The sequence below is a fragment of the Tursiops truncatus genome, chromosome 1 (assembly GCF_011762595.2).
Source record: "Tursiops truncatus isolate mTurTru1 chromosome 1, mTurTru1.mat.Y, whole genome shotgun sequence".
Taxonomy (NCBI): domain Eukaryota; kingdom Metazoa; phylum Chordata; class Mammalia; order Artiodactyla; family Delphinidae; genus Tursiops; species Tursiops truncatus.
In genome coordinates this window covers 145,153,483-145,176,636 of record NC_047034.1, presented here as the reverse complement: position 1 = coordinate 145,176,636, position 23,154 = coordinate 145,153,483, and the positions used below count along the sequence as shown (strand labels likewise).

The window sequence follows — 23,154 nt, the reverse complement described above, 5'->3', positions numbered from 1 at the left end:
GACCAGGGAAGGGTGTTATTTGTCTATGCATTGGTATTTCAAGAAGGAAGCACAAGATACTCCTTTAACAGTGATTGTCTCTGGGGATAGGATCTGGGGAAATGAGGTGGAAGAGACATTTTTATTATGTATCTTTATATATATCTGATTTAGTGCCATGTACTTATACTGCCTTTTCATTAAAGTTTTTTTTAAAAAGTGTATTATAGCCACCAAAGCAGACAGAAACAAACTCTGGAATTTTCATTTAATAGATGAAGAAAGTAAGAGGCAAATAATGGCAACATGTACAAAATAACAAAATTAAATGAGGAGTTGAGGTTAGAAATAAAGTTTCCCTATTAGTTCCAATGCTTGTGCTTTAGTTCCAAGAACATTAAACTTCATCCCAAGTGCTTCTTAAGGTACTATCAGCAGCACAGGGTAACAATAAAACACTTGAAACAAATTCAAACTCATTTTCAGTCACTTCCATGAAAATTAATCTTTTTTATAAAATAGGATGCTAGAGTAGATGATCCCTAGGGGTTTTTTTCCACTCATAAAAAGTATGTCTTTTGTGTTACAGTACTGTCATTAGGCAAGTGAATTCCTTCACATTTCCAAGTATAGCACAATGTCACCTTTTTTGTCTGGTTTTATTCCCATTTAATATAATGTTTGACTTCCTTAGTGTGCCTGTTCTTCTGGTTTCTAAGTATTATAAAAGGTTAAGGCATTGCATGAACTTTAAATAACACCAGTAAAACATGAATGGAGGTGAAGATCAAAATAAAACTCTACAGAAAAAAATATCACTTACCTTTCTTGAATAGAAGAACTGAACATATATCGCAAGCAGCAAGCCCACACCTGAGGACTATAGATATGTATAATTCCAGACAGCCAGCTAAAACAAAAAATAGAAATTAAAAACTATAGTCATTTTACAAATTAGTACTTAACATCCTTTATTTTTTTTTTTATTATTATTTTTTTTTAATTAATTTATTTATTTATTTATTTTTGGCTGTGTTGGGTCTTCGTTTCCGTGCGAGGGCTTTCTCTAGTTGCGGCGAGCGGGGGCCACTCTTCATCGCGGTGCGCGGGCCTCTCACTGTCGCGGCCTTCTCTTGTTGCAGAGCACAGGCTCCAGTCGCGCAGGCTCAGTAGCTGTGGCGCACGGGCTTAGTTGCTCCGCGGCATGTGGGATCTTCCTGGACCGGGGCACGAACCCGTGTCCCCTGCATTGGTAGGCAGATTCTCAAACACTGCGCCACCAGGGAAGCCCTTAACATCCTTTAGATTATGCTCTTCTCAAGGTAATGTGGCAGAAATTCTTGGCATTCATCAGGAACAGATAAAAGGGCTCATAAATAAGAAATCTATGAACATTAAACCATGCTGATAATTAAGAGGGAGACTATAGATATACATATAACCATAGACAGATTCAGAGACAGAGCACTACTTTCTGTCCTCTTCCACTGAAATGATGGTAAAACTGTGGGAAAGAAAATGGTTAACAATAGAGGTGAAAGCAGAAATCAATTAGAATCAATTAGCCTGCACTAGAAAGAATAGGCTGAATTAGGGGAGAAAGAAGTTAGCAGCCTAAAACCATAGAGTTATTGAGAGGATTTAAGTCTATAATTATACAGGTAGGCTGAAAAACGGAAAACGCTTTTAAAAAAAATTTTTATTATTTTCTTAAGTATTTATTTATTTATTTTGGCTGCACTGGCTCTTAGTTGCAGCATGCAAACTCTTAGTTGTGGCATGCATGCAGAATCTAGCTTCCCGACCAGGGATTGAACCCCGTCCCCTGCATTGGGAGCACGGGGTCTTACTCACTGGACCGCCAGGGAAGTCTCAGAAAACTCTTAATAGATATTCACTTAGCAGCAATAACACACAGCCACTACCAGGACCAGAGCAAAAAGACTGTAAGGAGATTTCGTGGTCCACAGAACATTTCTGTACTCTCATTTTTTGTCTGCATACACCATTCCCACATATGGGTTCCCTTCCCAGTCAATCCTCTCTTCTATTATCTATACACTTAAAGGTCCAGCTCAAGTTTGCCTTCTCTAAGAAAATGTCCCCTATCATCTCTCTTGCAAACAGTAATAGTGCTCACTGTCTAAATTGTTTATTTCATAGTAAATCATACACTTTCTTATTATTTATCTTTCTATGTGGGAATATTTGAATATTTTATCGCCTCACCTTTAATTATTAATTCCTTGAGGAGCTTTAAATCCCAACACAGTATGAAACATAATACTATTTATAGGGTAAGCACTCATTAAATACTGAATTAGTATAAATTTCTGACTGAATAATCTATCTAAATGTCATTAACCACCAACTCGAAAAGAGATCTCCATAAACACTAAAGAGAATTTCTGCAAAATTGCCTGGCAGTGAATTTTAAACAGTGTTATCCTGAGTCCTGAGTTCTTCAAGATGCCTTAAGGACAGGGGTAGTGAATAAGGTTAAAGAAACAGGGCTCTAAGGCTTCAACTTCAACCAGAAGAATTCAGTTTTGTTTTATATACTGGAATTCTTCCTAAGATTGGACAAAAATCTTATTTTAACTGATTCAGCTGTTAAAATAAGAAAGCTTAAGCATCATTAGCATTTATGGTTTTATAAGGTGATCCAAATATTAATACATATTCATAGTACAAATGATTCACATGCTTATAATATACATTTGAATACATACATGGCTGAAAAGGTTTTCATAAGTAATGCAATACTTACATTCCCACTAATGGGAGAGAATAAATCTTGGGATCAGTTTCCAGCAAAAGTAACAATTTGCGTGTCTCATCCATGGTAAGATATCTAAACAGAAGACATTCATGTAAAAACAATTGGAAATATGCACTTTTACCTAAAAGAGATAATCTGAGTGCTGAAGAAGTATATTTTAGGCAGAGGAGAGGATTCAAATGAATAATTTCTTTTACATACACATGCACACAAAGAAAACAGTTCAAAGTGTAGAAAAATATTCTACTAATTATGAGGATGACATGGAAGAGATTTAATATCTTAAAATTTCTATGTATTAAAATGGTCACTGAAGATTACATACCTTTTGAAAAAGTTTGCTCTAAAAAGTATCAACTTTTTTAAATCAAAAGTATTAAAATCAAGGCTAACAAGTGCAGAACCAAATAGGTTTCCCTGGGAGAAATGAATTTCCTGTTGCTGGAAGTATTCAAGCATGCAGGTGACTTGACAAGATTGCAACAGATGTGACTTCTCACTGAAGGAGGCTGAATTAGGTGAGGGATATTCAATCTTCCATGTACTATATTCCTCCAACCGCTATCAAAGAATTTTGCAACCATCATGATAGAACCCCAAAGCTCACTTTTCCCTAAAAGGACATTATACTACATTTATACTTTGTTAATATAATATACTTATTACTGACAATAAGTTTTAAGAATTTGATAAGTACAGTACAACTGTCAAGAGTTTACTGTTATGGCTTTAAAACACAAAAGTAAAAACAATGCCATTTGTGATATAAAGTCTTAATAGTATCACTGAGGATACATTTTATTGCTATAATAACCCTAAAACACAAAGATGATGAATTTATCAAGCCATGTGACAATATGATTAAGCCTGAGTTGGCACGAGATTTATGTATCAACAATGACCCTTACACCTGCTTTGAGAGCTCTTCTGCCTTGACAACCTGATAAACCAGCTTAGGCTTTCCATGATTTTCCCAGGCAATTTGGACACACCTTCCTGCTTTCCCTGCACTATATATAAACCCCTATTACGTTTATCCACACTGTGTTTACATGATAATATACTTAGTGGACAGTAAGTACGGTTTTTTAATATATTTAATGCCAGTGTATAAAACAATACTATTCCACAATGGATCCTAATAAATATTAGGGTAAACAAGTGAATGTGGTCAAAGAAAAAGGCAAACGTCATAAATTAAATAATTCTAGGTAGAAAGGGGCAAGAGGAATAGGTGATTAGGTAGAATACTGAACATCCTGGGTTACTACTGGCATGCCAAGGGGTCACAAAGGAATAATTCAAAGAAAGGTAAATTCATGCTTCACTAGATGGACTCAGGTACTAAGGAAAATAAATTAATTTTTTGGTTAATTTTAACACAAATTTCTATGTACCAATTGAGAAGTATTTTATTACTCCAAGAGAATTAAATGTTCAATTTAATTCAAACACTTTTTAATCACTATCACCTTTGACCATTCCATGATTTTGGAATATAGCAACGCTTTTTCTTTTGTGCCACCCCAACCAGAAAGGTGCTCTGATCAGCATGTGGGAACTTTCTTGCTGTTCCAGGGACACTCTGAAAAGAAAATCCTTTTTCTTATCCTCTTTTGAAGAGGCATATTTGGTAGACAAGACTTGAAGTTGAGTTTACTTTGCCAAACATTTCGAGCTCTAGAGACCTAACAGGAACTAGGGTGGAGTCAGTGGGAAAGGAAGCCAGAAGTGAACTGCTTAGACTTTAAAGCAGTTGGTGCTTACATTGTCTGATTTAGCTCAGTAGACAATGGATAAAGAAAGTGGATGAGGATTCAGGGAAGCAGCCCTGCTGAGGATCAGAAAGCAAGCAATTTGGCTTACATTTCCTAAGAAACTAAGAGTGTTAATAGGAAGCTAGAGAGGATGCTGCTTCAGCTATGTGAGGAAACTCCACCCTCAAGTGGTTGACAATTTGGTAAGCAAGAGTATCATACATTATAATTTAATAATCTCCTTTATCTGCAGTGCTCATTATTCACAATTAAAACTGCATATGATAGGACTTCCCTGGTGGTGCAGTGGTTGAGAATCTGCCCGCCAATGCAAGGGACACGGGTTCGAGCTCTGGCCCAGGAAGATCCCACATGCCGCGGAGCAACTAAGCCCGTGCACCACACTACTGAGCCTGAGCTCTAGAGCCTGCAAGCCACAACTACTGAGCCCACGTGCCACAAATACTGAAGGCTGCGTGCCTGGAGCCCGTGCTCCGCAACGAGAAGCCACGACAATGAGAAGCCCGCGTACCGCAACGAAGAGTAGCCCCCGCTCACCGCAACTAGAGAAAGCCCGTGCACAACAATGAAGACCCAACACAGCCAATAAATAAATAAATAAATTAATTATTTTAAAACGCCTGCATATTATAAATAATTCTCCAGCCTCCATTAGGCTCATTATCAGAAAACTATATTCAGCAAAAATTAACAATTTTTTCACCTTCCTTGGTTGTTTATCTAGCTGCCACAGATCTCAGGCATGTAAACTGACCAATTATTTCACATTATGTGAATAACATGAAAATATACTAATGTGACAAATATTTAAAATTTTGGATGAATAGGTCTTTTACTTACCCATATTTATAGGTACCTTGAACTTGAGAAATATTCAGATTACTGCTCAAGTTTCTTGCCAGAGCTGTTGGAATAATGGGGATGGGCTTCACAGGTGTGCATTTAAAGGTATTTGCTAGAGTTACTGCTGCCCAATCCAAGTCAAAATCCACAGTGTCCAAACTCTCCCTGGAAGTGATATGAGCTCTTAGGGAAAGCAGTTTACCACAATCCAAGGAATCTTTGCTACACACATGATGCTGCAGAGCCTGAGGAATCAATATTACACAATTATTTTAAAGCTTTGAAATTTGTCCTTATCTCTGAAGGTTTTGTTTCATATATCTTATATTAATAAAATTAAACAATTTCTGATTTGCAACATTTCAATTCTCTTATTTCTTCCATGTGACCAAAAGGTTATATGAATAATTATGTTAAAGCAAAAAAGATTTATATACCAAGCTCCATCATATATTTCCAACCTATATGTCCCAGCAGCATTTTAAACTCTTACTGGAGAATGTCGCTTTCAATAAATATTTATTACGTGGGTAAAAATGGACATAAATTAACTTTGACTCAGTCTCAGAGAATCTAAGGTCCATTCCTCTCCGATTCTTTTCTATTACTCCAAATTGTCAAGTTAGTTCTTCCTCTGTAGTTGCTCATGCAGACTGTGCCCTTTCTGGTCTCACTGCCACCACTCTGCTATAGGCTAATACACCCCCCTCTAATACACACCTGACTACTGCAATGGCCTAACTATTCTGACTTCAGTCAGCCCTCCCTATCACATTAACCATCCCTGATTTAACAGTATTTCCTCTTTTCAGAAATTTTCAATGAAAAACATGGCCCATTAGATAAAGTTCAAATTCCGTAGCCTGGCAGACAAGGCTCTCTATGATCTAAACAAACTAATACTCAAGTCTGACTGCCCACAAATCCAGCAAAACTCTCCACCCTCAATGTTACCCTGAGTACATGTTGCACTTTGCTATCTTGGTCATGTTGCTTCCTCTTCTGGAATGCTACCCATATTACCTACCTAGGATTTCTGTCCTCAGAAACCATATCTAATTGCATTTTAGGTCAACATCATTTAGTCAGAAATTAAATGAATACCTATTAAATATGGGTTTATTAAAATATAACACAGTACACATAGTTTGATTCTTGTGTTGGATAAGAAATAATCACATATCAACAAATCTCACCTTAAAAGCTGAACTGAAGTCATCTGCATTGTGCACTATTATTTCTCTTGAACAAAGTCCTTGAGTATGAATTGTGCATGGGATCACAAAGTCCCCAGGAAGAGAAGCAGTAGGGGTTCTTTCTAAGCATTCAGGTACCTCTCGACCAGGATCAAAACGATCTATTGTCAATGTCACACTTTCTTCATCTGAAGAACAAAAATAGCAGTTATTATATAGCACGCCAATTATGAAATGTGAAATTAACCAAGCAAGCCTAGATTACAGGAAAGTATTTTGTTCATACTAAGAGTACATTAAACTTTCATTAAAAAAAAATGACTTACATATATATTTATCCACCTGACCAAACTGTAAAGTCTATGATGAGTAGTGTCAACTTTTACTCATCTTCATAACGTTGGTATACAGTAAAGAAAATTAGCCAAAGTACATTACAGTAATTGACTGAAACAGTAAACATAAAATCTATTATACTCATAAAAATAATTTTTCAAAGTATATTACCTTCATCTACTGTGAGAGAACCAAGTAAAAAGCATGGCAAGTTTTCTTTATTCTGCTTAGCATGACGACAAGCAAGTCGGATGGTCTTTTCAGTTACCACAAGCTTTGGATTTCTGAAAAATAACAAATGTCTTTTACGAATGTGGTGGATCTGACAGCCTAAAAAACCTTCCTGCCATGAAATGTTGCCTAAGATATAATACACATCTTTTAAAATGTACAGAAAGATCACTGTTGGGAAATCCTAGGGTCAAAGGCAGCAGGTAAGGAGGGCTACCTGGAAAGCAGAATTGCAATAAGCAGACACTGAAGTTATAGTTGTTCTCCAGGCATTCATAAAATTCTTAATTTTATGAATTTTAGGATCAAGAACCTATGAGCCCTCCTGTTTTTGTAAACAAAGTTTGATTGAAATAGTCACATCCATTTGTTTACATATGATCTATGGACTTCAGATACTAGCATTACTGAATATAGAATATAAATACAATTCACATGTTTAAAGAAATATAAAAAGGACTCTAGAATATGAGTAAGGAACAAGATACTATGAAAAAAGACAAGACAAATTTATTATTCTATAAACTGTGTGTATATATTATAAATAATCTTTCACATATATAGCATACTCCCACATTTAAAAACCTAAATGAGGGCTTCCCTGATGGCGCAGTGGTTGAGAATCTGCCTGCCAATGCAGGGGACACAGGTTCAAGCCCTGGTCTGGGAAGATCCCACATGCCACGGAGCAGCTGGGCCCGTGAGCCACAACTACTGAGCCTGCGCGTCTGGAGCCTGTGCTCCACAACAAGAGATGCCGTGACAGTGAGAGGCCCACGCACTGCGATGAAGAGTGGCCCCCGCTCGCCGCAAGGAGAGAAAGCCCTCACACAGAAACGAAGACCCAACACACCCAAAAATAAAAATAAACCCAACCAAATATTTTTTAAAAATCAAATTAAGGTATATGTTCTAAACTACCCCAGGAAAAAAAAAAAAACCTAAATGAACAGATTAGATGGCAACTAAGCACAGCTAAAGAGAAAATTAGAAGAGCTGAAGAGCAAAAGAAATTACTCAAAATGAAGTAGAGAAAGATGGCAATAGAAAATATAGGTTAACAGACATGTAGAAAATGAACAAGTCTGACAAATATTTAAACTTCCACAAGACACTCTCTGTTTTTGTCAATGATACCACCCTTCTCTGAGAACTTAAATACTTTTTTTTTTTTTTAATTTATTTTTGGCTGTATTGGGTCCTCGTTGCTGCATGCGGGCTTGCCTCTAGCTGTGGTGAGTAGGGGCTACTCTTCGTTGAGGAGCACGGGCTTCTCGTTGCGGTGGCTTCTCTTGTTGTGGAGCACGGCCTCTAGGCATGCAGGCTCAGTAGTTGTGGCAAGAAGTCTCAGTAGTTGTGGCTCGCAGGCTCTAGAGCGCAGGCTCAGTAGTTGTGGCGCATGGGCATAGTTGCTCCGTGGCATGTGGGATCTTCCTGTACCAGGGCTTGAACCTGTGTCCCCTGCATTGGTAGGCGGATTCTTAACCACTGCACCATGAGGGAGGCCCTTAAATACTTTTTGACTTGTAATTTTCCTTTAGTTCCTCTATTCAGTTGATCATCAGATGCTATACATTTCTTCAAAACACCTTGTTTCATTCTTTCCTCTTGGTCTCAACACTGCTACACTGCTCTAAACCCTTATAAGAGCTAGCATTTATTGACTACCTCCTATGTCCAGGTACTGTGCCAACTGCTGCTTTACAGCCTGTCTCATTTAATCCTTACAAAAGTACTATGAAACAAGTGTCATATCCCCATTTTATAAATAAGGAAACTGATCCTTGGCTACTTTACTGAGGTCACTTAAATAAGAAAGGGTAAAATCAGGATTTGACCCTCCAGGAAGTCTGACTCCAGTTACACCACCTTAAACCACTACAGAATAAATCTACGTTCCTTGGATTACAGAAAACCATCTTGCATTAGGCTGACTCTAGGGTCTCCCCACTATGATCCATCCTTCTTAGAACTCTGCTTTTAGCAAGTAACTTTCTTAAATACAAAATCTCAGTGGATCTCTATTTTCTATTACTTGAAGATTAAGCTTCTATGTCTTTCTTTCACAATCCTGGCCATAACCAAAATATTTTATGTTCCTTCTAATATGGTCTATTCAACTCAAAATCAATCTTCTCAGTGTTCTTCAAAGACACCATGTGGAAACATGACGAAAAACTCAGTTTTTATTATATTTTGTCTCTTTTGATTTCCTATAATACTTAGAACTTTAGATTTGCAGAATATTTTAACTGTGAAATTAAGATTACTTCTTAAAAGCACAAGGAACAGATTTAAGAAGCAGCAGAAAGAATACTTTGTATGAGGGGAGCTCCTGAATAGAAAAGTTTAAAAAAAAAAATTGGGTCACTGTAATCATTGCCTTACATATTCTTTTGACTCCTGTTTAACCTGGTTTGATTTGGAAAGAGAAAAGTTTTATACCTGTGGTAATTGAGACGTAAGTAGATATAATCTCCAATTGGCATTGGGTTCCAAAGTGCACATTTTGATGGAGGAAAATAGAAAGGCACCATCCTGCTTGAAGAAAACCTTAAAAAAAATTTTTTTTTAAATCAAAGCACAATGAAAAACAGTAGAAATTTTACAAGAAACAGTTTAACTGTAAATGATAGGGTTTTCAGATTACTTTTGTAATTTTAGAATTGAAAAATATTTTTAAAAAGTAAAAAGGAAAGAAAAATCACTTGTAACTCTGCTATCAAGAGAATAAGCACTCAAAATTTAGGTATGACTTTCTGTCCTTTTTATCCTATCCATATATATATTTATATACACGTGAGTCTTTTTAAAAAGAACTGGGAATATCAATTCTATATAATCTTCTTTAAGTAACTGAAAAATGAATATAAACCACGTATTTACATTTAAATTTAAAATTAATATCCATCCTTCTGAACTGATTTCTAGATAACACTTAAAAAATCATGAAAAGCACAAAAACTTTTCAGGGTTTTCAAATTTGGTATCTTGGGCCCTATCACATGAGTTTTTTATGTTATTGTTCTGTGTTTTTTGGGGGTTTTTTTGGCAGTGCCACGTGGCATCAGGCACCAGGGATCGAACCTGTGCCCCCTGCAGTGTAAGCGTGGAGTCTCAACCACTGGATGGACAGGGAAGTCCCACACATAAATTTAATTAGTGAAGCATCAAAAGGACTTCATTAATAAATCTCCACAAAGATCACGCAAGCAATGTAAAGCAAGATTTCAATGTTAAATCATATAGGATATCATCACAGAGTTTTTAATCACATGTAATTAAAGCAAGAAATCTCTGACAGTGAGCTACCTACAAAAGTGCATTTGCATGGTAGTAGATTATGAAATAGTTGAACTGAAAAAATATTTATCATATCATGCACTAAGAATATCTTGTTCTAGATCTTACTTTCATGTTTCATCTGATAAAACTTCTCAACTAAAATATTAGCCCCAGGGCCTTTCCTAATGGTCCAGTGGTTAAGAATCCACCTTCTGATGCAGGGGATGCAGGTTCGATCTCTGGGTTGGGGAACTAAGATCCCCCATGCCTCAGGGCAACTAAGCTCCAGTGCCCTCAACTAATGAGCACTCGGGCCACAACTAGAGAGAAGCCCATGCACTGCAGCGGAGGATCCCGCGTGCCGCAACTAAGACCCAGCACAGCCAAATAAATAAATAAAATTTTTTTTTTTTAAAAAAAGAAGTCAATTGCAGTAAAAAATATACATATATTAGCCCATTTACTGATCACCTACTATGTACCAGGCATCCTACTGGCCACTTTACATATACAATATTTCTCACTAAAACTGTTCCAGAAACACTTTATTGTCCACTTTATAGATAACAAACTGTAGCTTTTATAACTTGATACAGCAACTAAGTAGCAGAGCTGGAATTTGAATCTAAGTGTGGCTGATTTCAAAGCTTATACTAGTAGAAACTGAATGATGTAGTGCTTTATCCACCACATTCTTAGCTATTTGCTTTCAAATCTTTGTCTGATTTGAGCTCATAATATCTATAAGGATTTTTAATCTCCCTTTTTTGAAATGAGGACACAGTCTGAAATTAAGAAATTTGTTCAAGGTCACAAAGGTAGTAAGTGACCAACTGTCAAGTTATCTATACCTCTATATCTAATATATTTATTATTTACCAATTGGTGAGAGGCAGTATGATATAAGGGTTAAAAGCAAAGCCTGGAAATCAGCTGCTTAGGTCTGAAACCTGGCTTCAAAATTTGCTGGCTGTGTGACCTTGATCAAGTTATTTAATGTCTCCGTGCCTCAGTTTCCTCAGCTGTTAAAAAGAATAACATCAGTATCTCCTGGTAGAGTTATACTGAATATGAGTCAATTAATGTAAAATGCTTAGAAAAATTCCTGGCTTATTTTAAGTGCTCAATGTTAGCTATTTCTTTCTGCTCTAAGTAGTCCATTGTACCTTTAAAGCCCAACCTACACTACTTCAGGTTTACCTCCTTGCAGTACAGAGTAGAAATCATTTCAGGTTTAAATATTGGCTATACCATTTACCAACTATATAACTTTGGGTTAGTTCATCTCTCTATGCTAGTTTCCTCATTTAAAAAAAAAAAGAGGGGGATAATAACAGTACCTACTCCTCATGGGTTTGTTGTGAGGATTAAATAAAAATAATGTATGCAAAGTGCTTAGCACAAGAGCAAGATGTCAATAAATGCCATTATTAGTCTTTTTTCTTAATCTAAGGTATACAGGTAGACTTCAGAGGCAAGAGAGACACAAATGCCCTGAAATTGGGTGCAAAATGTTGCATGTATGTATAAAAGTATTCTTCCTTATAGGGAATGAGATTCATGGCTATCAGATATTCAAAGGGGTCTGTAACCAAAAATAATTCAAAACTGCTGCCCTAAAGCCCACAGATTACTGAAAACCAGAGTTCAATAAATGAATTAAAAAACTAGAGTTGAATATACCAGGAATAATCAGTTTAAATCACACGAGTATATTAACTTCTCTAGAATGTAAGGAATGGATTTGACCCAATAATAAAATTAAAGAGAAGAACAGAGGTTGACAAATTTTCAAAGAATAAGAGGTAGCAACAGGACAGAACAGAAGGGCCAAAATTAAGTAAAAGGAATATGATAGCCTCTTTGGGTCATGCTTCCCATTGTCTTCATCAAGAACATCTGGCACAAAGAAAAATAATACAGAAAATAAAGGTAACTCATGGATGCAATTCTAGTTTAGAAGAAAAAAATTCACACGTCAGCATTAATTGTTCTTCTCTGGGGGAGAAAAGAACAATAAATGATCCAAAGAGCCAAATAACACAAGCCAATTTGCCTGGTCCTCACAGTAATGACAAACTGAGAAAATCAGGAGACAGCTGGCAAGCTCCTCCTTCCTATACCACTTGAGTGGGCAAAGGCTTACGGACATGTAGGAAAATTGATACATCCAATGTGAAATTTTTCCCATCAAGGAATTAGGGTTTAGAAGAAGGAACTCAACCACTTTCCCATTTGTCTAGGATGTAAATAAATATGTATGTGATCTTTAGCCTCAAAAGTTCAGGTACTATTTCATGAATAAAAAGACCCTCTGTGAAACTAAAATAAGGGAAGGAGGAAATAAGACTAATATTTACTGAGTGCCTACTATGTCCCAGATCCTTTAGTTTAGTAATCTTATTTAACCCTTCACAATTATCTTCTGTTAGAGATTACTGTCCCCAATTTACAGATGAGGAAACTGAGGCTTAGAGAAGTTAAATAACTTGAACACGGTCATCCACCTAATAAGAGGTAGAGCTGGGATATGGACCCAGATTTTCCTGGTTCTAAAGATTATTTTTTCCCTTCTATTCCAACCCAAGTTATATGAGCAGCTGTGAAAGAAAACATTTTGTAAAAATATTTCTATACCTGGTATTCATCTGGGTCCCTGTGAGAGGATACGTAGGCTCCATGATAGTTGGTGAATGATTTACTCAATTTCACATGCTCAGGATCCTAAAGAAGTAAAAAGAATATTACTAATGAGTGACAAAAACGAAAAACAAAAGGAAACACGATTTAACCACATATTAAGAAAATAACAGACAAAGTTAGGTTACTTAAGTGAAGTGTCTTCAACCATAATTAATAAGATAAAGTGCCTGTGGATTCTGATCATTTTCATACTTTACAGTATTCAGTATAATTAATGTTAATATTTATTCTAGGCAGCAAAACCCACCAATATATCTATTCATTAAAGAAAGTACAGATTCTGCCCCAAGATCCTTGTATGAATTTAGTGAGCTGGGTAGGGCAGTCGTAGTTTGGGCATGAGATTTTGACCAAAAGCCTCATAATATTCAGAAAACCACAAAGAAGCAAATAGGAACAATTTGGGCCAGATGTTTATTAGGTCTATAATAAAGTCAATGAATCTTCAATCTTGTGGAGATGGGAGGCAAATGCTGCATATCCACAAACTAACTTGTATCAGTGCCAAGTCAGTGGTGTTTCTTTGGCTCCACATACCTTCTCTGGGTAATCTCATCCACTCTCAATTGTTTCCACACCTATCTGTATATACCAAACTTTCGGCTTCTGCCTCTCTTTTGAGTTTCAAGCCCATATTTCTAATTGCCCACTGGATATCTAAATCTAGATATTATCTAAGCAAAATACAAACCTCAAAGTCCTTTCTTTACAGTTCATTATTTGCTATGTCTTTTTATTAAATCTTAGAGTTAATCTTTAGGCCCTGTACATTCTACTTCAATTCTAGCAAAAATGAATTGTTTAAAGCAAGATAAGGAAGGAGAGAGTTATTCATGCTGGTGCAGAAGTCATTTAGAAGAATTTTTTAGTTAAAGTCAGAAGTTGGAAATATTTACAAGAACAAAATCCTATTGAAAGTGCCCTTGTAAGGTTGATAAAAAGTCCCTCTTAGAGGCATCTGGACGTCACACAGCTTCCAGGCAATGCATGTTTTAAACTCTAAAGTCCTTCTATGCTACTTGGTTGTCATGGATAACAATATTCAGATCGATAGTCGTAACTCTAGGAAGTAATAAAGTGCCGTTTTTCTTCATTAAACAAAAGAGTCTTAAAACTCCATATTTGTCTGCTCTTCCTTTATGCATTAGGGTAAAAAGATAATGTTGACCTACTTCTCATTATTAAAAAAACACACGAGACAGTTTATTCTGACAGTAACACACAAGCAATTAAAGCTAGTGAAACATAACACATATACCTAGCAAAACATATTCTCCCTGGATAACAGAAAGCATCAAGTCATCCTTACCTCTTCCTTCCTCCCTCTTCCCCGATGTAAATTCTGTCTTTCCATCTCTGCTACCTGAGTTCCTGACTTCATCAGCTCTCACCAGATTTACTGAAATGTCCCCACAGTGCTGCTAGAAGGGTTATTTCTATATAAATCTGATCAAGTTATTCTGCTTGAAGAGTTGATGGCTCTTCTTTATGTACAGAATAAAGGACCTTCAAAATCTGGCCCCATCCTATTATTCCAAACTTAACCCCTATTCACTCCTCCAACAACACAATCAAAGTGAACTACTTGCAGTTCCCGAGTATCTCTGCATGCAGGCTGTCCCCTTTACTTGGAAAGCTCTGGTAAACCCCCAGCATCCTTCACAATCCAATCCGAATGTCAACTCCTCTGTGAAACCATTTCCTAGGCACCATGGTGGTGTTACTACCGCCTGTGTTCACATACACAGCATTTTCACGCTTTGTTGTTTATACATTACTTCCAGTAGACCACGAACTTCAAACGTTAACTGATTCCCTACTATGTAGCTGTCCGAGCACACAGGGCTTTAGTCAAGAAATTTTCACAGTAAAAACTTTAAACGGCACGTTATCGATTCCAAACCACGTTCACACACCTACGTACAAACGATTCCCAAGGAATTCATGGTCCGCTTAATTTGTTTCTCCTACTAGCTTCCCTTCATTTCATTAGTCCAGGCTCCTGGAGGCCTGAACCCACCACTGGGCCCTGAGTGTTGCCCACCCTCCTTCCTCCCGTCCTGCTGCCGCTCCTCAGGGGAACCGAAGCACATATCCCCACTCACCTCAACCTCCGCCGAGTCGAGGTTTGTTTGTTGGGCCGGAACAGAGGTCGGCCCCAAGGAGCGCCTCCGCCGACTCCGCCCCGCCTCTGGGACGTTGAGGTCGCGGGAACCAGGGCGGCAAACAGAAACTCGCGAAACCGAAGTCCGCGCCGCGCCTGTTGACTGGTCAGAAGCCCAACCCGTCAGGGAGCAAGGGCGGTGCCGAAGGCGTCACTCACGGTCGCCGCGACACCCTGGCGCTCCAGCCAATCAGCGTCCCGCACTGGTCCCATACCGACCAATCCCAAGCTTCCGTGGAGAAAGGAGGGCGCCACCCGCCATCCAGGATTAGATTCCGGAGGATTTAAACACTTCAATTTCGTCAACGGTTAAGTTCCGGGGTGGGGCGGGATTTGCGCACGCGCAGTGAAAAGCCCAGCCTGGCGGATGAGAGGATGGCAGAGGAAACCGGAAGTGCTCGTTGCCCTGGTCCTCGCTCGGCGACTAGAAGCGTACCAAATCCCTTGATTGGACAAAAAGAGAGGGGAAGTTAGATTTCTTCCAGTTTCTTTCCTAAGAATCGTCCTTTCCTCTCAATAACATAAAAAAATTTTAGTTCCTTCCTGTTTGAGCAGAAAAGAACGTGACAAATTTATAAGCCATTTATACTTATCTCCACAACGAAAACTGGTATTATGTATGATGTATGGTATTGGTATTATATATAGTATTGGTATTATATATATAGCATATGGTATTAGTATTAGTGTGATGATTTATAGTTATCTCCACAAGTATCGTTGGTAATTGAGCCTTCTCCATTATCGTATTTGACTGTCCTAACAGTCAACGTAGGTATTACTATCCCTATTCAACAAGGGATCACACAGCTAGTTATTGCAGAGTCCAGATTCGAAATGTCAAATGTCACGTTTCTCTAGACTTTTGTTAGTTTCTTGAGCAATGTGGAAGTGTGTTGAAGTCTGCGCTGCATTTGTAGCCTGTCTTGTTCTGAATATGCATCCACCCTTTTGACAGAGTGAAAACACCATCCTGAAAAATGTATCAAACGAGCCAAGAAATACATGCTCCATAGAGCGTCATTCTCTGCTTTCCTGGAAAAATTCCTAGAACCTAGGGCACACATTTTAAGAGAAATGCTGGTGAGTTCTTCAGCTCTGGTGTGAGAACAGGAAGAGGCTTAGCCAGTGATGCACGTCTGACAAAGTTGGCTGACCCAGTGGGGAACTCTGGAGCAAATATTGCCCATTGGAGGAGTCCCACATTAGGCAGAAATGACTAGAACCCTTGCTGTGCTCATTCATTGCCTGGAGCTTCCCAAAAAGAGCAAGCACAAAATTAAGGCAGATCCAGAAGACCATAACAAGAGGCTGTCAGCTAAGTGTACTCTGCGCAGCTAATTGTCAAATTCTTTCTAGAGAGAGATACAGGTGGCACACTTAGATGGCTGCCATGCTTTACATTAAGTGCAAAGGCCCTGGGGTGAGAGTTTCCTGGCATCTTCAACGAAGAGCAGGAGGCCAGTATGTGCTGAGCAAAGTGGGTTAGAAGAATATCAGCAGCTGAAGAGGGAGGAGGTGTTGGTAGATCAAATAAGGCATTATAAGGACTTACCTGCACTCTTCAGTTAGACTGGAAGCCAATGGAAGATTTTAAATAGGAGAATGACAAGATCTGATTTTAGGTTTTAAAAGCATTACTATGGTTGCCACATAGAGAATAAACTGTAGGGAGCAAAGGCAGAAGCAAGGAGACCAGTTAGAAGGTTGCTGCAATAATGTAAGGGAGAGATTGATGGCTTGAACCGCAATGGAGGTGGTGAGAGGTTGCTGGATTCTGTGTATATTTTGAAGGTAAACTCAACAGAATTTGATTACAGAGTGAATTTAGGATGTAAAAGAAAAAAACTTTGTGTGGGCCCCTCATGATTTATGTTTTCTTTTAAGAACTACTTTAGGGCTTCCCTGGTGGCGCAGTGGTTGAGAGTCCGCCTGCCAATGCAGGGGACACGGGTTCGAGCCCTGGTCTGGGAAGATCCCACATGCCACGGAGCAACTAGGCCCGTGAGCCACAACTACTGAGCCTGCACGTCTGGAGCCTGTGCTCCGCAACAAGAGAGGCCACGATAGTGAGAGGCCCGTGCACCGCGATGAAGAGTGGCCTCCGCTTGCCACAACTAGAGAAAGCCCTGGCACAGAAACGAAGACCCAACACAGCCAAAAATAAATAAATTAATTAATTAATTAATTTTAAAAAAAAAGAACTACTTTAAAATATCTGAAAGAGAAATGTAAGATGAAATGAATTAGACAAAAAGGAAGGGGCAAGCATAACACACAACTCTCTACTCCTTAGGTGTAGGCTGGGCATATTGACAGCTTTCCAAGGTGTACAGTATGTAAAGGAGTGGGGAAAAGAGTTACAGTGGAGAAACCTGACCATCAGTATTTCAGCCAGGTGATCAAGGCCAATAGTATGTATACTTGATATGCTGTGATGAAAATGGCACTTTACCTCTGTGGTCTTCCTTCCAATAATCTATAAATCCAGACTTATCCTGAGAAAAACATCAGACAAATTCCAACAGTGGGGAAACCTATTAAGTATCTGAACTGTACTTCTCAAAACTGTAAAGGTTATCAAAACAAGGAGAGTCTGAGAAACTAGCTAAGAGGAGCCTAAAGAGATAACTAAATGTAATGGGCTATCATGGAACAGAAAAATAAGACTGGGTTAAAAACTAAGAAAATGTAAATAAACTATGGATCTTAATAATAGTGACCAATATTGGACAGTTAATTGTAACAATGTACCATACTAAATATAAGATGTTAATAATAGGGGAAACTGGGTGGCGGTGGGGGGGTGGTATGAGGAGACTCTACTATATTCTCAATTTTCCTGTTAGTGTAAAACTGTTCTTAAAAATAAACTCTGTTTAAAAAAAAAGAAAGGAGGGGACAAAAGGAGAGTTGAAGTATATGCTAATTTTTTGAACAACAGCAATAAAATAAGATAAATGCCTTCTTTTTTGCTTAATAATAACTCAAAAAGACTTCAATTAAACATTTTATTACCACTGGACTTCTAAGCAGGATATACGTTAAATGCTATGGATAGAGTAGATATTTTTTGAATTGAATGAAAAGTAATTACTGACTTCATTTTTGGATTGGAATGACTCAGCCTCATATTTAGGACAACGTGGAGGAGTCCAAAGGGCTTATTCCTTAGGTATTGAAAATTTTTTTTTGAAATATGGTATGATGTAACAAGCACTGGCTTTGGGCATCTGGCCCCAATTCTGCCATTTAAACTCTCTAAGATTGATTTTCCTCATTTGTATATTGTATATTATCATAAAAGAGTTAATTCATAATAAGTGTGAAAGTTAATTAAAAGGCTGCCCATATATTATTAGTCCAGGTATACTGACAACTGCCAGTGTTAATAAATGAGCAACACATTGCTGTACGTACATAGAGATTAAGGGAATTGATTTGTTAAATTAGAGAATAAGCTTAGTGAAATAAAATCTACAAATTTTCTACCAAGGATCTACTACACATTAAGCTTTGTGCTAGATGGCATGGGGAATTGGAAGGACATGACAAGCAAAGAACAAGGAAGGCACAATTTTATGGGGGGGTAATAAGAGGTAATTATCCAAAGCAAATATGAATTATTGTTAGATTACAGGCCAGTTTAAATAGACTGAATATATACTGTGCTATTCTTTGATCCTTACTTATATATATTTATGTTATTTCAGGACACCATGGAATTGCTATGGCTATTGGCCCCTACAGAGAAAAGCTACCGGTATTATTTTTCAAATTTCTAAGCACTTTAATTTGCTTCACAGAGAACCATTTCCAGTATGTCATACTTTGTTTTTGTTTTTGTTTTGCGGTACGCGGGCCTCTCAGTATGTCATACTTTTAAAAAAATGTATGAATTTGTCGCATAAACAATGCTACAAAGAAAAAAATGTAAAGAGAAAAATTAATCCAAAATTCTACATTCTAACATATCAATTGTTTTCATTTTTCCTTATTCCCTTTCAGTCCCTGACCACGTGACATGCTCTTTATGATAAGACCTGGTAAATGTTCAGTGTTATAAACCCTGATGTGCCTGCTAATAGGCTAGTCGTGGGAATTAAAGAGCTATTGTTTTCACCAGGAACAGGGAAGTTGGAATCAGTTACCGGTTCTGCCCTTATTTACTAAATTTCTCCAAACACCCAACTTTCCCTTTCTGTATTTACACTTCTGAACTAAGCTGGACTGCTGCTTTTTCAAAACAACTACAGCTTTGCTTTTAAGCAACATCATATTTTTAAGGGGGACTGTTAATCTGTTAATTTATGCACAATTCCTTGAGACTCAAACCTCTTGGGAGAGGTAATAATAATTTATGTGTCAAGTCATGTGACTTATTTTACTTATTTTTTAGAGCTTGGATTGTTTGGAATAAAGACTAGAATGAGCAAATAACACACATCGGTAAATTCTCTGTAAGTATTGGCCACACTGATTTTTTTTACCATCATCCTGATTTTGCAGACAAAGACACTGTAGGCATAACCAAACTACCTAGGCTTGCAAAGTTAACAGGCAAAAACACTGTAAGACCTGCCAAAGACAATCTCCCTTCACTGGTCAGGCTGCCATTCTGCAGTATGGACTGAGCTTAGCCGACAGTCACTCCCAGGAGGGTAGGCATATTGTCTGTTGCCAGATTTGGCACATCAGCTTTTAAAAGACCATGTTTCTTTTAACCAATGCTCTCAGAATCTTTGATAAAAGCTCCTTTGATAAAGCATTACAGCAATAACCGTGCAAATCTGAATAACGTGAATCTTCATTTTAGAACCTCCATTAAGCATCAGGCTGCGTAATGGGCTAAGCATCCTTCCAGGAAATAGATCACAATATAACAGATGGCTGTGAAGTCCTGAATGCAAAGCATATGGCCTGCCACCCACCCACCTGTGCCACCCACATGCCCTATCTTTGCTCCATCACCCAGACTGATCCTAGAAACCAGTTCCTAGGTACACTCAAGAAAGGTATTTCTGGAATTACAAGGAAGTAGTTGCCAAAGACCATTGTAGATAGAACTTGAGTGGCAGCAACCAAGTTATATATTCTGAATCTTCCAAGAACCTTGGAGTTCCCTTAAGAGAGCAAATCACATTGTAACAGTAAGACATTGTTATGTTGTACAAAGAGTAATCAGACATAGTCTCTTCCTTCAAGGAGCTCTAAATCTAGTAGGGAGATACACAATACGCCACAGTGTTAGGCCAGAAGTAAACAAGGAACGGAGTAAGTGTGGTGGTGGTGGTAGTGGGTGTAGAAACAAAAGAGGGGCACCTAACCCAGTCTTGGGAATTTAGAGAGAGCTTCCCGGAAGAAGTAAAATCTGAGCTGAATCCTGAAAAATGAACAGCACATACCAGCAAACAGGTGTGGTCAAGAGTGGGAAAATGAAAGTATGGGAACAGATATCTAAAGGACAATTATGATAAACAGGACATAAATGGTGACAAGGCCCTACTTCTCAAGACCCTCAAGAGTTCACTAGGAACATAGCTATACTCTGGGAACAGTATGCATACACTGAATATATGCCCCGAAGACCTAACGTACTTGATAAATAAACTCATATGGGTAGGAGTGGGTTTTGAGGATAGCTCTTGTTATACATCTTTCTGAGATCAGTCTTCTCATCTGTAACAGAACTTACTTTGAAGGGATTTTGTGAGTATGGAACTTCTTATCTCATAAAGGGTCAGTAATGTATAGAAAGAATGCATATTTTGAAGCTATACACGCTAAGTTTGAGTTTGACTTTGCTATCTACTGCCTCTGTGGCCTTGAACAAAGTACTTCCACTTCCTGGTTCTCTTTTTCAATCTGCAAAATGACAGTACTAACTTCATAGCATTACGAGCATTTTATAAGGCAAGGCTTGATGTTTAGCCAACAGACAACTGGTGAGATTGTGTTGGTGGTTAAAAGTGAATTATTTCCATATGAGTTAGATATAGCTTCTCTCCTGAGAACTTTGAATGCCCTCTTCCCCTCTCCTGGGACACCTAGGACCTCCTTAAGACCCCACAATTAGAGGACTGATGCCTGGCACAGCAAATCTCCGCCCCAGAAATCTCTATAAATATTCTGATTGTACTGATTATTTAAAAGTTTGAATATCATCCAAAAACTAAGGAATATAAGTGAAATCCTTGGCACATAGTGGATATTCAATAGATATCAATCAAATTTATGTAATCTATGGATTCAATCTATGGATTTAGGTAGGAAATGGCCCTCTACCATTTACAGGTGACAGCCATTTACTCAATATATTCTTATTGAGACATTTTCTTATTGAGGGTCTGATTGTTTGCATCTAGGTGGAACTCATTGCTTCTCTGCCACCTCCAAGGAGTAGAAGCACTGATATAAGGCTAAGGCAAAATGAATTCTTTGGGGACAAATGAGGACCAAGGCGCTAAGAGTTAGACCTTTCACTCTAGACAAGCAGAGGGGTTAAATGTTCGAGCATCAGAGTAGCACCCTGTCGTTTACGGATCCTAGCCTCCTTGGCTTGGCTCCATGGGACTGCCTGGTGTGGTAAACAAGTGTCTTGGAAAGACACTCCCATGTGTCTCCTCTCTCTACCCACAGCACTACTCAAACCAAACACTTCTGGTCACCAAATGTGTGTGACGTTTGGGCTGGGGGTGGTGTTCCCACGCCAAGCATTTGTTGTTGTTGTAATCCACTAAGGTTTGCTGTGTAAGAACAGATAACCAGAATAGGCCCAAAGAGCCAACAAATAATAAACTGTCCTTTTGGCCTAGTCTTGTTCTTCCTGGAAATAACTTCCTGGAAAACCCTTGGTGGATGTGGATATCTAGGTTTCACTTTTTTTTATATCTTTCTTCTTTAGTATGTTCCTCAGTTGCCTAGCATGGTTGGCAGGAGATGGGCAAGGTGGAGGATACTAAGAACTTAGCCTACTGTAGTCAAGTTCTCCAGGGAGTCAAAGAGAGAAAAGTCACTACATATTGCTCTAAGTATACAATGAAGTTTTGAACCCAGACTCATATGTGGAATCATTAGTACTGGTGGATTCTATCATGGGAGCCAGAAAGACTATCTTTTTGTTTCTCTCCTAACGCATGTGAAAAGGGCACAAGGCTTTCACTAAAAGCCAAAGAATAGCTTCCTAGGCCCTTTTCCACAGACCCCCATCCCCTTAACATCTTTCAAATCTGGCAATTATGCCATAAGATACAGAAAAGTCACTTAAGAGAACATGCACAATGGAAAAGAGGCACATTTGCTTCAATATGGCCTTTTTTTTGTACTCCTACTACCTCTTTATAACATGACCAGTCATTCTTACTTTCAGCTGACATGTCCTAGGTCCTCCTCCCTGGTAGGTGGAGGATTTGGAGCGTTCCTCTAAGCTTGGATTGGACTTCTAACACCAGGCATTCTGCTAGGCCAGGGGGCAGCAACTATAGCCTGTGGGCACCTGTTTTGGTATAGACTTACAAACTAACAATGTTTTTTGCATTTTTAAATGGGGGCTACCATATTAGACAGCAGGGCCCCTATCTCCCATCCTAAATGAACTTTGCCTTGACCCTTATTCTCAGTATTGTTTTCATTTACTCATCTCCTATCCACTCCTTTTTCAATCGGGATTCAAATTAGATACAGTGTATGATTTGCTTTGGGCAGAACTGTAGAGTTCATAAGTTTCCCTGCTGCCAAATCCAATTTATCTGTACTCATTTGTTTTTAAGTGTTCACTACTACACCACCACAGTCCCACCCCAAACACTCTCTTTGCTGGAACACCACATTCTCCTGGTTTTCCTCTTAACCTTTCTG

The 23,154-nt window shown here is 38.3% G+C and overlaps 1 protein-coding gene across 7 annotated transcripts in view; it reads right to left on the bottom strand.

The window, feature by feature from the left end:
• Positions 1-23,154, bottom strand: part of STIL (STIL centriolar assembly protein) — a 63,983-nt gene that overhangs the window by 39,091 nt on the left and 1,738 nt on the right. For 5 of the 7 annotated variants that reach the window (XR_012325112.1, XM_019937846.2, XM_019937845.3 and 2 more), the window contains exons 2-9: positions 15,239-15,740; positions 13,068-13,154; positions 9,591-9,698; positions 7,086-7,198; positions 6,579-6,766; positions 5,380-5,627; positions 2,750-2,833; positions 803-889 (exon numbers count right to left, since the gene is read on the bottom strand). Coding sequence is in view for 6 of the 7 variants with exons in the window: in XM_019937846.2 (XP_019793405.1) it covers positions 803-889; positions 2,750-2,833; positions 5,380-5,627; positions 6,579-6,766; positions 7,086-7,198; positions 9,591-9,698; positions 13,068-13,111 (872 nt within the window). In the remaining variant the exon portion in view is untranslated. The remainder of the gene's footprint in view (positions 1-802; positions 890-2,749; positions 2,834-5,379; positions 5,628-6,578; positions 6,767-7,085; positions 7,199-9,590; positions 9,699-13,067; positions 13,155-15,238; positions 15,741-23,154) is intronic. The other 2 variants (XM_033867025.2, XM_033867026.2) reach the window with 2 other exon arrangements.